Below are 15,125 nucleotides of genomic sequence, written 5' to 3'. Positions count from 1 at the left end.
GCAAAAAAGTCTAAATGGATATTCGCTACGTTATAAAAGCCTCTTTTAAGAAGATTTCACATTACATATATAAATATACGTATACATCTTGACATGAGTTAGGAGCCTTGGTTATATTTGAGGAATTAAACATCATCAATGGTACCATTTTATTTCCAGTGTTGTTGTTTTCTCCTCCCTCAGTCTATAGTTGTCAAACACTCACAGCACTCCAGAAACCAAGTCCACTGGTGTGTACAGTATTTTATTTTTGACCATGTACTGTTCACAGCAAAACATCACATGATCACAGTCTGGAGAAGGTATTTTACCAGCAGTAGTAGAGTTAGTATAGGTGATAAAACACCATTTCCAGTGAACACTGGTAGGAACTCAGATACAATCGCATAGTCAGTGTGTGATTGAAAAGCAACTATACTCTGAAACTCTTAAGATTTGCCAAATAACACAGAGGTCCATCCACAGAAGGTAGAAAGCAATAAAGCAGGATCATGAAAATGAACCCCTGAAAGATAAAAGACTAATATTGGAACAAATACAAAAAGGCACCAACAGTATGTTCTAGGGAAGAAACAAAATGTCTTTATACTCTCTGCATAAGAAGGTACTGTCTTAATGAGGACCAACAATATAAAAAAGCAAAGAAAACAAAACAACACCAAAATACCTAACGTTTTTAAAAGTCTGAGTCAGACTCATTTCCCCATGACTCATCCCACTAAAATAAAACTACAGCAGCTCTGCTGTTTCTTCACAAATTGTACTGTCAACATGACATTCTTGGAGAGTTCAGTTTGGACAAAAAGAAGTGGCGGTCTGATGCTGATGTAGGGTGAGCTCCCACAACAGACATCTTGATTTTAATTCATTTTAGCTCATTTTAACAAAGCTTGGACAAACGTCCAGACTGTTATTTCCTGAGCTGCTGATGTTCAAAAATAAACAAGCACTAAATTATTTGAAAAAGAATTTTGACTGAAAATAAAGAAGCTTATAGAGGGATAAATAATGAACCAACACTCTATCCTTACATTGGTCTGCAGCTTTTTTTTCACTGCCAGATTTCTGTTGAATTGTGCCCCACAGTTCAGTTCGGGGCATCACCAGTCAAGATCACAGCTTGACAGATTTATCAACTGCAGCTTCCTTATATCCCGCTAAAGGAGTATCCACATTGTCCGGCAGATGCAAGAGTTCTGTGCAATCAAGAATGTAAACCCAATACTGCAACACGAGGAGGCCTGCCCTCTTAAAACAACGGTGCCTTGAAGAAGTTACCAAACAAATAAAAATAAATTACTATGCATACATAATTTATTACATGGAAAGAAAACCCTTGTGTAATGTTGCTGATTGTTTTAGGCAGTAAATCAAAGGGCTATAGTTGTGCTGTAGAAAATGTGATAGACATGATTCGTTGGTGGGTCATTGTAGTGTGTAAATGTGTATTGTGCTGGTACACGTGGATCAGATACAGAAGCGCTGCTAGAGCTTTTTAAAGATGAGCTACTGACTGACTTTACAACAGAGTGGACAGTGAGTGGACTCCAGGAGCACTGCTTTGTCTGATCCATGTGCACCTGTGCAACGCACACTCCTACTCTGTGGGGGTCCTGACCATTGAAAAAGAGGGTGAACGGGGGCAAAGAAGTATGCAGAGCAAACGATGGACTACAGTTTGTGAGGTGAGTGGAGCTGATAACATGGGCAATAAGTGTAGATACAAGGAGGTGGTCATAATGTTATTATCTGTAACAACTGACAGAAATCCAGTTATACAACATACTGTTGGAGTAAGAGCTAAATTGTATACATTTGATTGGCTGCTAAACCACTTCTTTAATGTGAACCCCTCCACTTTTAGGCAGTGACAGAACCAGCCTGACCTACCCATGCTCAGATACTACTGTGGGGTGTAAAATAAAAACAGCCGTCAATTCCATTCCATTCTGGTACTGACTTTAAGATGTGGTATCTTCATTACATTTCAAACTAACCTCAAACCGATTAAGATAGAGACTATAATCGTGTTTATCTGAGAGCTGGACTGAGGTGTTGATAGGTGCCGATCATCTGCCAACTTTGGTGCTCAGTACATTTATATTAGACAGCGTAATGAACTAACATTCTCCATAATATAGTCACCTCTCCACAATGCACACATCAAATTTTAAACTGCGATATCACAACGTTACAAATCTCTGTTACACTCTTATGTACTACCCACGAATCTGATCTCTATGTCAATTTCCTTTCAACCTGTCAGACCTCCAGCAAACAGCCCCACGTATAACACAACAGCAATAAAACCTTTCAAACACTGCTCACTCACCATGATGAGTCTTAAATTACATTCTCTCAGAGCTCTACAGACCACGTCCTGTTACTATTCATGAAGACAGGAAGAAAGCACATACACACTCTGGCCCACACACACACAAACATTCACTCATCACAGCACCAAAAGTCATTGTGCATAAGCTGAAATTATATTAAAATCCATTTTAAAAGTCTCGTGGCATTCCTCGTCCACAGGAGGAGTCCGAGTCGTGGGGCTAGTCATGGAGAAAAAGACAAGAGGGATGATAGGGAAGCAGCAGTCCTCAGTACTGGAAGGAAATGACAGAGTTGACTCTGTAGACGTGGTACGAGCGGTTCCAGAACACTCGAGTGAAGTAGTTGGTGTATGGGGAGTAGTTCATTTTGATCTCGTGACAGAATCGCCCATGCTTGGAGAAAGTGTACATTTCGCCTTTATCATACACCACCTGGTGGAGAACAGAGAGAGATGATACACAAGAACTTACAAAAGCTGGACTAAGACATTACGGCTGCTTTTTTCTTAAGACAGCACACTTAAGCTATCATTTAAAAAGATAAATAGGTAGTTTGTGTGAGAGCACAGCAGTGAGGCAGTGTTCGCTGTGAATGACTGGCACTGGGCTGGTGTGTGGGACTGTGCATGAGACCAGTAATGCAGTATTTCTTTAAACATTAATTATAATATTAAACATTAATTATACAACCTGAGACACAAATATATCCCAGGAAGTTTAAAACAGTGAAGTGTCTTATTCTGATGGGATTAGTTTTACACGGGGAGGTGGGAAATAGTCATTATTAAAACAAGGACTTCTCAGAGTTTATATCAAGTCTGAAGGTCATTTTTATGTACTGTGTGTTCCAGTGACAGTAAATAATCAGCTGCTTTTTATCTACCAAAGAGTAGGGCAGATCCACACAGACACAGGGAGAACACACCACACTCCTCACAGACAGTCACCCGGAGGAAACCCACGCAGACACAGGGAGAACACACCACACTCCTCACAGACAGTCACCCGGAGGAAACCCACGCAGACACAGGGAGAACACACCACACTCCTCACAGACAGTCACCCGGAGGAAACCCACGCAGACACAGGGAGAACACACCACACTCCTCACAGACAGTCACCCGGAGGAAACCCACGCAGACACAGGGAGAACACACCACACTGCTCACAGACAGTCACCCGGAGGAAACCCACGCAGACACAGAGAGAACACACCACACTCCTCACAGACAGTCACCCGGAGGAAACCCATGCAGACACAGGGAGAACACACCACACTCTTCACAGACAGTCATCCGGAGGAAACCCACGCAGACACAGGGAGCTTTAATGCTTTCCCTGTATTATTTATTCAGATAGCCAATATGATCTATGCATGTCTTCAAACGCCACCTTGACAGAGGGACATTACACCCAATATTTTTTTTTAAATACAGTGGAACCTCTACTAACAAACTTTCCAAGATACGAACCGGGCGTTTGAATATTTTTTGCCTCCACCAACGAACCACGACTCTAGAAACAAACCCTAGCCTCCTCCAAGCTGGCGGCTGGGAATGGCCACTGACCCCAATAGGCGAGTCTCCCAGCGCGCCCAGACTTCAGTGAGCTTTTAAGATTAGCAAATTGTAGCTTTAGAAATTTAGCATTAGTGTAAATAGCAGACATCAAAATTCGTGCTAAGTTAAGCCGTATCTACACTTTGTCTCCCCACATTCACCGCCTACTCTCCGTTATTCCACCCACCCCCCCACCTCCCGTCATACAGCCAGTGCCTGTGTTACTCCTCCAACCAGTCGTCACGTCTTCAAGGTAGCGATGTGTAACCACTTACAACTTTATTATTTCTTTATTACTGTTACCACTGTATTTTTCTTTTATTTTTAGTAACGCTACATGTATTTTTTACTAATGTGAGAGTGTTGTAAACATATACCAGTGCAAAAAGGGTGACTTTCGGGGTGGGGGCTGGAACGCATTAATTGCTTTTCCATTATTTTAAAATTGACTCGAGAAACAAACTTTTCCACTTACGAACCGGGTCACGGAACGGATCAAGTTCTTAGGTAGAGGTTCCACTGTATTGCTTCCCAAACAGAACGATAATGTAAACGTCCCTCTGTTTGGAGCATGGGTTTTTATTTTTTTTAGGCTCTAATCTCCCTACTGAGGGTCAGTGATGCATCACAATGATTTTGAAGCTGTAATTTTAAGGTAAAACTATTACGTAGCATTCCTTTAAAACAGGGTTGTACAACTCTGCTTCATGAAGGTCAGCGTCCAACATGGTTTCGTTTTAATATTCCGTCCTGAAATACAACTAATAAACCTTTCCATTAATAAATAACCTGAATCAGATGCATCTGAGCAGAAAGACAACCAAACTGTGCCGGGGTTGTGCACCCCTGGCCTACACCATTTGCACAATGTGCAAATTTAGTGCGAGTGTGTAGGATCCTGTTTGTTTTTGTGTGTGTTTGCATGCTTGCGTGTGTGATAAATCTAGACTAACGTGGCCGTTGGCATAGTCGAGCAGGTCTTTGATCCTGCAGCCTCTGACAGGACTCATCTCATTACACAGCTCCTCTTCAATGATGATGTAACTGCTCTTCTGAGCTGTCAAAAGCTTGTAGACATCCTCCGCAGAGCGCATGGCGTACACCTGATATGTCTACAACACACATACAAAAAGAGAATGTGTTAAAATCCTGGTCTGTGAAGCAGCTTTGTGACAACATCAGTTATAAAAAGTGCTATGCAAATACATTTGATTTGATGGTCACCTGTTGACAGCACGTAGCTTAACCATGTTCAAGTGGTTGGCAATGAGGTAAGCATAAGACATTTTCACAATATGTAACAAAAATCTCTTTGGGAAACTGAAACAGAAATGATGCACCAGTCTCTAAACAATAAAAATGTGTCTTAATAATTATGTACGTTTTCTTTATGGTTTACAATGTCACAATATTATATAAACAGACAAATATGTTTTAATTGATGTATACGTGTGTTATCATTACATGGGTTTTTTGTAGATCCTGTAGGTTAGGTCTTTTTATCTGGTCATGGCACTTTTTGTGTATGTATGAAAAAGACACAAGCACATAGAAATGGAGTACACTCACACTCTCACTCCTCTGCAGCAGGCTGAGGTCCGTATAAATAGGCAGACTGGTGACGGGCCATCCCGTACAAAGTTTAACTGTTCCCAGCAATGCAGGACTACCGGCAAATACAGCTGCAAGTGGAGCCTGACTTCTACAGCAAGGAGAGTGAGAGAAAATATTTGTAGAAGATGGTAAAATATCTAACAGGATGTTTCCTGTGTGTTTTTGGACTGTGGGAGGAAACCGGAGCACCCAGAGGAAACCCACGCAGACACGGGGAGAACACACCAACTCCTCATAGACAGTCACCCGGAGGAAACCCACGCAGACACAGGGAGAACACATCACACTCCTCACAGACAGTCACCTGGAGGAAACCCACGCAGACACAGAGAGAACTCACCACACTCCTCACAGACAGTCACACAGAGGAAACCCACACAGACACAGGGAGAACACACCACACTCCTCAAAGACAGTCACCCAGAGGAAACCCACGCAGACACAGGGAGAACACACCACACTCCTCACAGACAGTCACCCAGAGGAAACCCACACAGACACAGGGAGAACACACCACACTCCTCACAGACAAACACCTGGAGGAAACCCACACAGACACAGGGAGAACACACCACACTCCTCACAGACAGTCACCCAGAGGAAACCCACGCAGACACAGGGAGAACACACCACACTCCTCACAGACAGTCACCCGGAGCGGGACTCAAACCCACAACCTCCAGTTCCCTGGAACTATATGATTGTGACACTACCTGCTGCACCACCGCAGTGTTTTAAAGTATCTGGTTTAGAAGCAAATCCTAGCCATGACATCACCTGACCTGTGTAAAGGAGCTGAATTTAAAAAATCCTACAAACTACATAGCGAGCTTTTTGATCTCCATTAGAGAAAATGTTATTTTACTAATACACAGTGCTAGATGTAGGCGTAGCACTGTTATTGCAGCATCTCCAGCTGTGTACGATATTGCTTGATCTTTGAAAAGAAAGCAGTATCGTGCTGTGTCTTTATTGACCTGTCAAAAGCATTTCACAGAGTCACCTATCACCTTCCTACTCCATTGGCTGTGATCAGTCAGCATGTAATTGGGTTTAAAGGTTATCTTCATGGAAGAGGTCAGTGTGGGAGTCTCGTGTTCATTTCATTTAGGTTCTGACTGTTGGAGATTTGGATGAAATTCATTCTCTGACCTCTTCTAAATATTTTATATTAACGTGAACAACTTAGTAATTGAAAGCTGTTTTTATTCCACTGCCACGCAGGTGACAAAAGCCTGAATGGGATGGCATTAAACTTACATGGGGGGGGGGGGGGGGGGTAGTGCATCTCAGTGGTTTTATTTCAGTCTGTGGGATGGCCATTATAAACTCTGATAACGTAATCCAATCTGAATGAGGCTAAAGTTAATTATCCCTGTGTCTACTCAGAATTTACAGAATGACTTCCCAATGGAAGCTGAAAAAGTTGTAATTATTTAATGCGACATTTACAACAAAGAGGCTCAAGTTTCATTGACTCTTTGCTTAGATGTCTATTAGTGTTGTATGACTCATTTTCCCTCCCACACTGGAACATAATCACACAAGAGGACTGCTTTAAATAGGGGAAAGTAGTTATTGAACTCACTTGATCCAGTTCATAAGCTCTACAGTGTCTGGATCATAAAACTCCTGCACCTCAGTTAGCTCGGATAGCACACGTGGGAAATACTGCAGAGGGAAAGGAGCTTGTTAAACACACCATAGACAACCTAGAGAAGGCACTGCTGTCCTGCAATGAATGAAAAATCTTTTGTGAATGATTAAAGTGACACTGGTAATGACTGAAACGACAATAAACAGAGGTGCATTATTTCATTTACTAAATATGTATATAAATGCATGAAGCAAGAAACAATTTCAGACAACTTGCATCAGAGGTAACCAGCTAAGTAAACAAACCAATAATCTGTGCTTGAATAATGCTGAAGTTTTAGTTGTAGCCATAAATATAGGTGCAACCCTTTGGGGAAAATAACCTTACGCCGGTATAACATTAGCAGCAAGCATTAAAAACCTTTTTTATTGCTTTTTTTTTTTTTTAATTTGAAAGAGATCAATAGTTTTAATCCTGAGCCACTTGTTAAACTTAGATAAGTTCCTCTATTCCTTACTTAGAAACAATATACATTCCAAGCCATTTAGCTGTTAGAGGGCAGTTATACAGTGCCCAGTCATGAATGTAACATTCAGAAGTCACCTCACCTCTCTCCACAAGCTAAAGCCAATGATAGTTGGCACTGCCGTGCTCAATATTAGCGCCTGAGGAAAAAACACATTACCATCAGTGGGTAGAGCAGGCCTAACAACTACTGTGAGTTTTAATAATCCATCTAATCATAGACTCTTCAATCCACACTTACCAGCACCACAGGATGAACAGACTTTAGTCTAATCCATCTGAACACGGTCATCCAGAGCTCTGGAGAACACACACCAAATGCAGTGAAGGCACACACGTACGGTGTCCAAAGGTACTTCGTCCTACAGCAGAGGTCAGACAATGTGTGATCGAAAATGGAACTCCAAAATGAATCCTTCAAGGCTGGTTCTAATATTTAAGCACTAGTGAACAATAATAGTCCCGAGACAAGTTTTAAGGTTAAACTGCAGCAAAATCAATCTTTAACGATGTTAGGAGTGGGCAACAGAACAATATTTTTTTATTAACATCATCATATACCTTTCATTTCCCCAGTTCTATTTATTTCTACCAACTCTCTGAGTCCTCCTTTAATTAAGAACATATTTTTTGGCATCTTTCCTGTTCTAATTCACATAAATTTGCTCATGAAGTTGTTGCTGGGTTTAATCAGATGTCTAAGCATTGGTTTTCAATACCTATCCTGGAGAATCCTAGGGGGAATCCTGTAAAGATTACATTATTGGCCCCGTCACAGCTAATTCAACCCGTACAAGTAATCCATAGGCTGGATCAAGGGAGCTAGTGCATGGGGAAATTTTGAATTTCGTCTCCCTGACTGGTACAGAGAAACACTGGGACAGAGTTGGGTAGCTGTGTTCAACATTGGACGGAAGGGTGTTGCTATTACAGAACTCCAAGCCTAGCTGTGCTCAGAAGTGAACCCTTTAAGTCATCAGTAGTGTGATGATTGTGGATGGTCCCGTAGGTTAAATGGTACCCTTGGAACAGCATAGCCAGAGCTCCGAACAGCAGCGTGTGGAGCACGTGGTAGATCACCTCTGGCCTCTCTCCGATTCTCCCATCCTCCATCCGCACGCTGCCTTTCAAACGCTCACCACTGCACACAAGCAATAACACACAAAGAACTACATTTCCCATCAGTCCCAATGTGAGTCCACCAGAACAGGATACAATTCGCTACATTAACAATAGATCACAATGATTCATTGTTTATACCACTCTCACACACAGATGCTGTAAATGACATTATCAACTAAATGTGAGGCATGTTTTCTGAAGTCAACAAAGCAGTTCAAAAGTATGTGATAGATATCTTACAGCAGTTTACCTGAGTCGTCTGTAAATGGTCTGCATGGTGGAGAAGAAGCACACTAGAAGAACTAGCACATAGAAAGGCAGGACAGAGGCCTGGGTAAGACGCAGGAAGAAATCCTGTCCTGGAGCCTGAAATCCCTCCTCACACAACAGCAGGTTAGGGATAAACTCCCTGAGACAGAAGGCAAATAGATTATGATACAGAAGGCTTTCCCCCCAAAACAATTGAATTAATTAATTCATAAAAAGTACATTATATGTGTGTTGTGTCAGGATCTTGCCACTCACGTAGTAGTGTTTAGCCCGAACCTGACCTCTAGAAACTTTAGTATGAAATCACTCTGGTTCGATGGAAGAATCTTCTACAAAATGAAGTTGAAAACAGTTCTGAGTCGTCTCCATGAACAGGAAACACTGTCTGCAACTGCTCTGAAGCTAGCCTTCCATAACATGGGAGCTGTTGTTATCTTACCTTAACCAGGTAGTTGAAGGTGATGCCCGTGGTGAAGACCAGGTAAAGGTGCAGCACAATCTTCATCAACCTCGCCACAAGGGGGCCCATTTTCATGTTTTGCTGAAAGGAAATGGTTCAGTCTAATTATAGAAACGCTGAGACAAAACAAGGTTTGTAGAACACTATTTATCTCGAGTGCCCCAGTTGCTAAACATCAAAATGACAACAAAAAGTATGGAGCATTGTTTCTTTCAAGGTGAAATGGTGAGCACAAAGTTTTGTGACCAGTTTTAGTTAGTGTTTAATATAAAAAGCAGAAGAGGAGATGGTTTATTGAGTGTGAGCATTACCTGGAGGTACCTGGCCAGCTGGCTGGCTATAAGCAGACTGAGCAGGGGACAGGAGAGCAGGCCGGGTCTCTGATACTGCAGCACATATGCCAGCAACAAAGAGCTCAGGTACACCTTATGTATGTCTGCTATCTATACATCCCAGACCAGAAAGAGAACATACAAAACTATGACCAAATTAACGATATACTCATTAGTCTAATATAGAAAATACTTTTCTTGTATTGGTGTGTTTTTAAAACTTTGGACACTAGCAAATAAGATGATCTAGCCATGGTGTTCATACTTGAATACTGTTATAACCATTACAGTAACATGCGCTTGCTTGTTTTTGACCTTGCGAGCTGGAACTAGGTCGAAGCAGTCCAGCAGTAGAAGTGCGACTCCTTGCACAAACAGGACATAGTGGCTGTGCTCCCACATCACAATGAAGGTGAATGTTGTCACACTCATTAGCAGGTAGCAGAACATCTGAAACACAAGAAAAGAAAGCAGTGTTACACAAACACCGACAACACAAAACATCATCATCAAAGAGCTGAAGCACACTAACTATTCATGGCACCTCTGTGGCAGAGCTGATGCTGTTGCTAAGGAAGCCGGTTAGGGCAGCTACTTGACAGGAGAAGTAGGGTAGGGCCCAGTTGTCTCGCAGAGGAATGGCATAGTCCACTTTGGTTGTATCTGGCCTGATGCAGAGAATCAAACAAAGCAACACCTTCTTGTAATTTAAACCAACATTTACACATGGTGATACGGCTAAAATATTATATAAATGAATAAATAAATAAATAAATAATAAGGTAGTGTCACAAAAGCCATGCATTACTCTGTAAATGTGTTGTCCTTTCTCTGCTCTCAGTTATCAGCATCTTAAAGCAGGGTAAAGAATCCATATCCTATATGAGTCTCACCTGTTGATGATATACCAGGCCACTGCCAGCATCCCAGCCACCCAGGTACCACTCATCACCCAGCTACACACGAACAGGGCAGTGACATACACCGCCTGCAGCCCAAACACCACGCCTATGTAGAAATACACCGGCTCTATGGCATCCTACAGTATCAGTTAGAAGGATGAAACAAAAAAGAGGTATATCAAGAGAAAGATCTGCTATTAAATCTTAGAGTTTGGCAAAATTAGGAACTAAGGTTTCCAGATTTGATTTGCTTAATCTTGCATTTCTTCAGACAGAAAGCCTGCTGTCGTGAGGTGTAAACACTGTCTGTCTTTATCCATATGATATTTACACATAGGAGGCTTGTAAAAACATTAATGTCTGTGTAAATACACGCAGGTGTGTTCATTAAACTTGTTGAACGCAGCATGGCAAAGAACGAAGCGATTCGTCCTGGTGCTCCATCCTGGCTTACGCTGTCTGCGTAAAGCGCTCGTGCACGTGAACACAAACGTTGAGAGAGCGCCCCTGAGGTCACAGAACTCGACGGTCACAGAATTCGGTGTAACACCGGGACACGGAAAGGATCAAGTTCGTAGGTAGAGGTTCCACTGTAATGCATTATTAAAATGGTCAAAAACTGATGTTGCTACATCATAACAATATGTGAAAATATAATAATTTTAAAAACACATTTATAAAATGAGTATTATACAATACATTTTTTTTTTAAATCTACCATCAAAACGTAACTAAAGTGAACAGTTAACACTGAATTAATCAGCGCAACTGGAATAATTATATCTTTATATATACCCTTTTAATACAACACCCAGTTTTTCAGTCTTCCACATATAAGGGCAACATCCAAAAATAGTATGTTAACCATATTAAAGCAATTCCATGTTGGAGAATCCCTCACCCAAATGTGTAAATGTACAAAGGCCTGTTAAACAGGTTCTGACCTGGCTGCCACTGAGCTTGTAGAGCAGACTGCTAAGGAGCTCTGGGTAGAGAGAAAGCTGCTCAACAGCATTTATTGTCTGACCAGACACTGTCCTGTTATCCCTCGTCAGCTCATACACACCTGCAAAAGAGAAAGAGAAAGTCGGTCATACAGCGGAGGACAAAAATTTTCAGTCAATTTAACTCTACGTAATCAGTATTCAGCAATTAACATCTGATTATATGAAAATGCCATGAAGACAGATGTATTACCCCTCTCAAAAGAAGATGCAAAGAGCATGTGTTTATAGTAGTAGTAATAGAGGCCACTGCCTCCCTGGAAGGTAATCTCCCTCTCCAGCTCCTAAGGAGGAAAACACAAACACCATGAAAGTCACAGCTGTGCAAAATATGATTTGATCATTATATTAATCTTGTAAAAGACAGCAACATGCAAAGAGGACCTCTAATAAACTGTAAACTGTAATGAGTGCCGGAAGCCTACAAACATAAATATATAATCATATGGTGTTATGATTCAAATTCAAATATGAAAACATTTAAAAGAAACGGTGTCCCAGTAACGTTACCTGTCGACTAGAGAACCAAAACTTTCTCTCGTGGTAAGTGGACAGATAAACAGCGTACATCATACCACAGGTGACTGCTGCAAGGCAACCAACAAACACTTTCACTACCCTCTGAAAAAGCACAGCTGGAGGAGTAGGGTAGAGGGAAGAGAAAGAGGGGGGGGGGAATAAAAAGCAAGATAAAAGAGAAAGAAAAGTCAGATGCAGTATTCACGCACATAACCAGGTCACAGGTGTTAGATAAGGCTCACAACTACATATTGCTTACTGCACTGAACTCTTTGCTGTAGGATTCAAAGCTGGTTACATTTATTAACCCAGTTCGTTTACAAATTTATTTACTTCTCCAAGGAGAAGTTACTCCTGGCCTAATGGTTGGAGGAGTGCGTGTGGGACTGGAAGGTTACTAGTTCAATCTCCACAACGAGAAGGAGAACTGGGGTGACGTGAGAGTGAAGGAAGATGACTGTCCTTCTCCATCAATCCACAGCTGAGTTGGCCCTAACCCTCTACGGAGAGCCTGGTACCTTTCACTAGTTAACATGGCCAAGAACCTCCTGCTACAGTGACCTGACTGAAACGCAAAAAGAAAAAGTCTGGCATGACGTGTGGAGGCAGTTTGTCACATTGGACCAGTACCAGAGCCAGTACAAAACAATACATATACAAGTGCGTATACGTGGAAGTAAAGAGCCAATCAGAATGCAACTGGCAGAATTTAGACTGAGGCCAGATTCATGCACTGAAAATATCAGACAGAACTTGTGGCTGGACTCCTCAGCCCCAGGGATCCCTGCCAAATGCTCTGGGTGTGTATGCATTGTCCCTTGTTCACTAGAGTGAGTGTGTGTGTGTTCAGAAGCTGTACTTCATATTGTCTGAAATTTTCATGATGAATGAACCAATAGAAATGCTCTAAAAAATTACTTGACACAAAGTTAGGAAGGTTTCCCCCCCCCCCTTTAAAGTTACTATTTTTGAGATGCATGTTTTTTCTCAGGATAGCAACAATACGCCACGTTCACCCTGATGGCTCATAATATTGGAGACAGACCCTTATGTATGTAACGCAATACCCACAGCCAACAGCCCCTCAATCCCAAGCTGCACCCACACTGTATCAATGGGGCCATTATACTGACACACCTGTCTGAAATCTATGAGTGCAAACCAAAACGAAGGCTGATTAAGTATCACTACACAGAAAAGTGTCTTTTGTTTATTCATTTCTACTTACATTTGCTAATCTTCTGTGCTCTTCTGGTTTGGTCTGTGGCCTGCTTTCCTTCTTCCTCAGCCTCAGTTGGTGAGGAAGTGTCTGCTTCTGCTGCACTTGTTCCTGTCTCCTCGGCTGCAGTGCTGCCAACATCTCCAACAGTGTCACAGTGGTCCTCATCTTTTGTCGTACTGTCTGAAAGGTTAAAAAGAGGGTCTACAATATGGTAATAATGGTATATTTTCTCAACATAAAAATTAAACTGTAGGGTTGCGAGTTATTTGAACTAAAGGTGGAGAAAAGCTTGAAATCCACTCATACCAGCACAACAAACAGGACAGTGTCAGCTGTGATGTAGCAATGATCTACCACCAAAACAATACCTGCTCTGTGGTGGCCCTGACCATTGTAGAAGAGTAAAATGGACCTAACAATATATGCATAGAAACAGATGGACTGGTCTGTAACTGGAGACCTGCAAAGTGCACCTCTATGATCAGAGAAGCTGAAAAAAAATTGACAATGAGTGTCAGTGTCCCCAGCCCATACACAACTGCACATTGGACAAACAGTGACATGCTGTAGAGGCCAATTTTTCCTAACTTCTTAAACTCTACTGTGAAGGGAGAGATCCATTTGAGGCTGAGCCTGTTACCCATGTGCTGCTGCTTGTTTAGTTCAGATGCAGACACTTTCTTCTCCTTCTCCTCTTCCTTTTCTCCTGTCTTTCTGCATCGCACTTCTGCCATTTCTAGATTAAAGTAGAGGTAAACAGGTTTTAAACATAACCTCAACTTCAACCTTTTACATTCAGATGTACAACTTCGAAATAAGGAAAGCATTTTATTAAAATTAGCTTCTCAAACAATTACATATATTCTGTTTAAATTAGTATATATCGTGTTTTTTTAAATCACTATTATTTTAAGAAAATAAGCTTTATTAAAGCTTAAGTCGGCTTATCTTGGTAACTCTCCGCTCCACCTTAAAGAGTGCAGTAATTACAGCCAGGAGCTGAATCTCCAGAGTGTGAGTGGTGCACCATTTAAGGTGGAACGGCGAGTGAGAGAAAGAAGCAGGCAAGTATAAACAAACAGAGACAAAAATGAACATTAACCCTACCTGCATCCCTTTACAGACACCAAGGAGACTTCACACCATCTTCTCCTCCCTTTCTACGGCGTTGTTTTGTGGTGTAACAGCCCGGTGTTGTGTTGTTGTTGTCCGTTTGAAAGTGAAAGGACGCAGACTCGAAGGATGTTCTGCTTTAACGTCAGAAGTGTGGGCTATTTATCACCGTCTCAACAAACTCTCTAAAGTGCGACTACAATGAAAAGGCGGCTCAATGCTTTTGAAAGTCAACAAAAACTACAAAACCAAACACTAAAGCTGAAATAAGTTCATCCTGTGAAACCGGGCCGTCTGAACTTCGCAGAGCTGCTGCTGCCGCTACGGACTCCACCGAGGGACAAACCTACTTCCAAGATCTACTACGTTATATTTCAGGGGTGTGTAATGGGGGTGTTCCTGTTTTATTCATTGAATAAACCCACAAAAAACGTATATGTTCATCAAAATGTTTAGAAGCTATTTCTGAGAAAATGATCCGCTGAAGATGAATGACACCTTTCACCTTACTCCTGAATTTATGAAATATATAAACTAGGGTGACCAGACG

At 41.7% G+C, this 15,125-nt stretch overlaps 1 protein-coding gene across 1 annotated transcript; it reads right to left on the bottom strand.

The window, feature by feature from the left end:
• Positions 1 to 205: 205 nt before the first annotated feature.
• LOC136694696 (probable C-mannosyltransferase DPY19L4) lies at positions 206 to 14,898 on the bottom strand. The gene is made up of 20 exons (XM_066668458.1): positions 14,570 to 14,898; positions 14,103 to 14,198; positions 13,469 to 13,642; positions 12,232 to 12,356; positions 11,915 to 12,005; positions 11,662 to 11,783; positions 10,709 to 10,854; positions 10,360 to 10,483; positions 10,131 to 10,265; positions 9,795 to 9,926; positions 9,463 to 9,564; positions 9,279 to 9,352; positions 9,004 to 9,162; positions 8,653 to 8,772; positions 7,873 to 7,993; positions 7,715 to 7,771; positions 7,098 to 7,180; positions 5,465 to 5,597; positions 4,849 to 5,007; positions 206 to 2,768 (listed from the first exon to the last, which is right to left on the bottom strand). The coding sequence occupies exons 2-20, from the start codon at positions 14,194 to 14,196 to the stop codon at positions 2,604 to 2,606; spliced, it is 2,316 nt and encodes a 771-aa protein (XP_066524555.1). The 5' UTR covers positions 14,197 to 14,198; positions 14,570 to 14,898; the 3' UTR covers positions 206 to 2,603.
• Positions 14,899 to 15,125: the final 227 nt, after the last annotated feature.

Source organism: Hoplias malabaricus, chromosome 4 (genome assembly GCF_029633855.1).
Source record: "Hoplias malabaricus isolate fHopMal1 chromosome 4, fHopMal1.hap1, whole genome shotgun sequence".
Taxonomy (NCBI): domain Eukaryota; kingdom Metazoa; phylum Chordata; class Actinopteri; order Characiformes; family Erythrinidae; genus Hoplias; species Hoplias malabaricus.
This window is presented reverse-complemented; position numbering and strand designations above follow the sequence as displayed.

Bases quoted from the DNA above. Each gene is read 5' to 3' on its own strand.
- LOC136694696 (XM_066668458.1), bottom strand. From the start codon at position 14,196: ATGGCAGAAGTGCGATGCAGAAAGACAGGAGAAAAGGAAGAGGAGAAG. The intron at 12,006-12,231 runs GTAACGTTACTG...TTTCCTCCTTAG, and splicing joins TTTGGTTCTCTAGTCGACAG to GAGCTGGAGAGGGAGATTAC. The intron at 8,773-9,003 runs GTAAACTGCTGT...GCTTGTGTGCAG, and splicing joins ACCATTTACAGACGACTCAG to TGGTGAGCGTTTGAAAGGCA.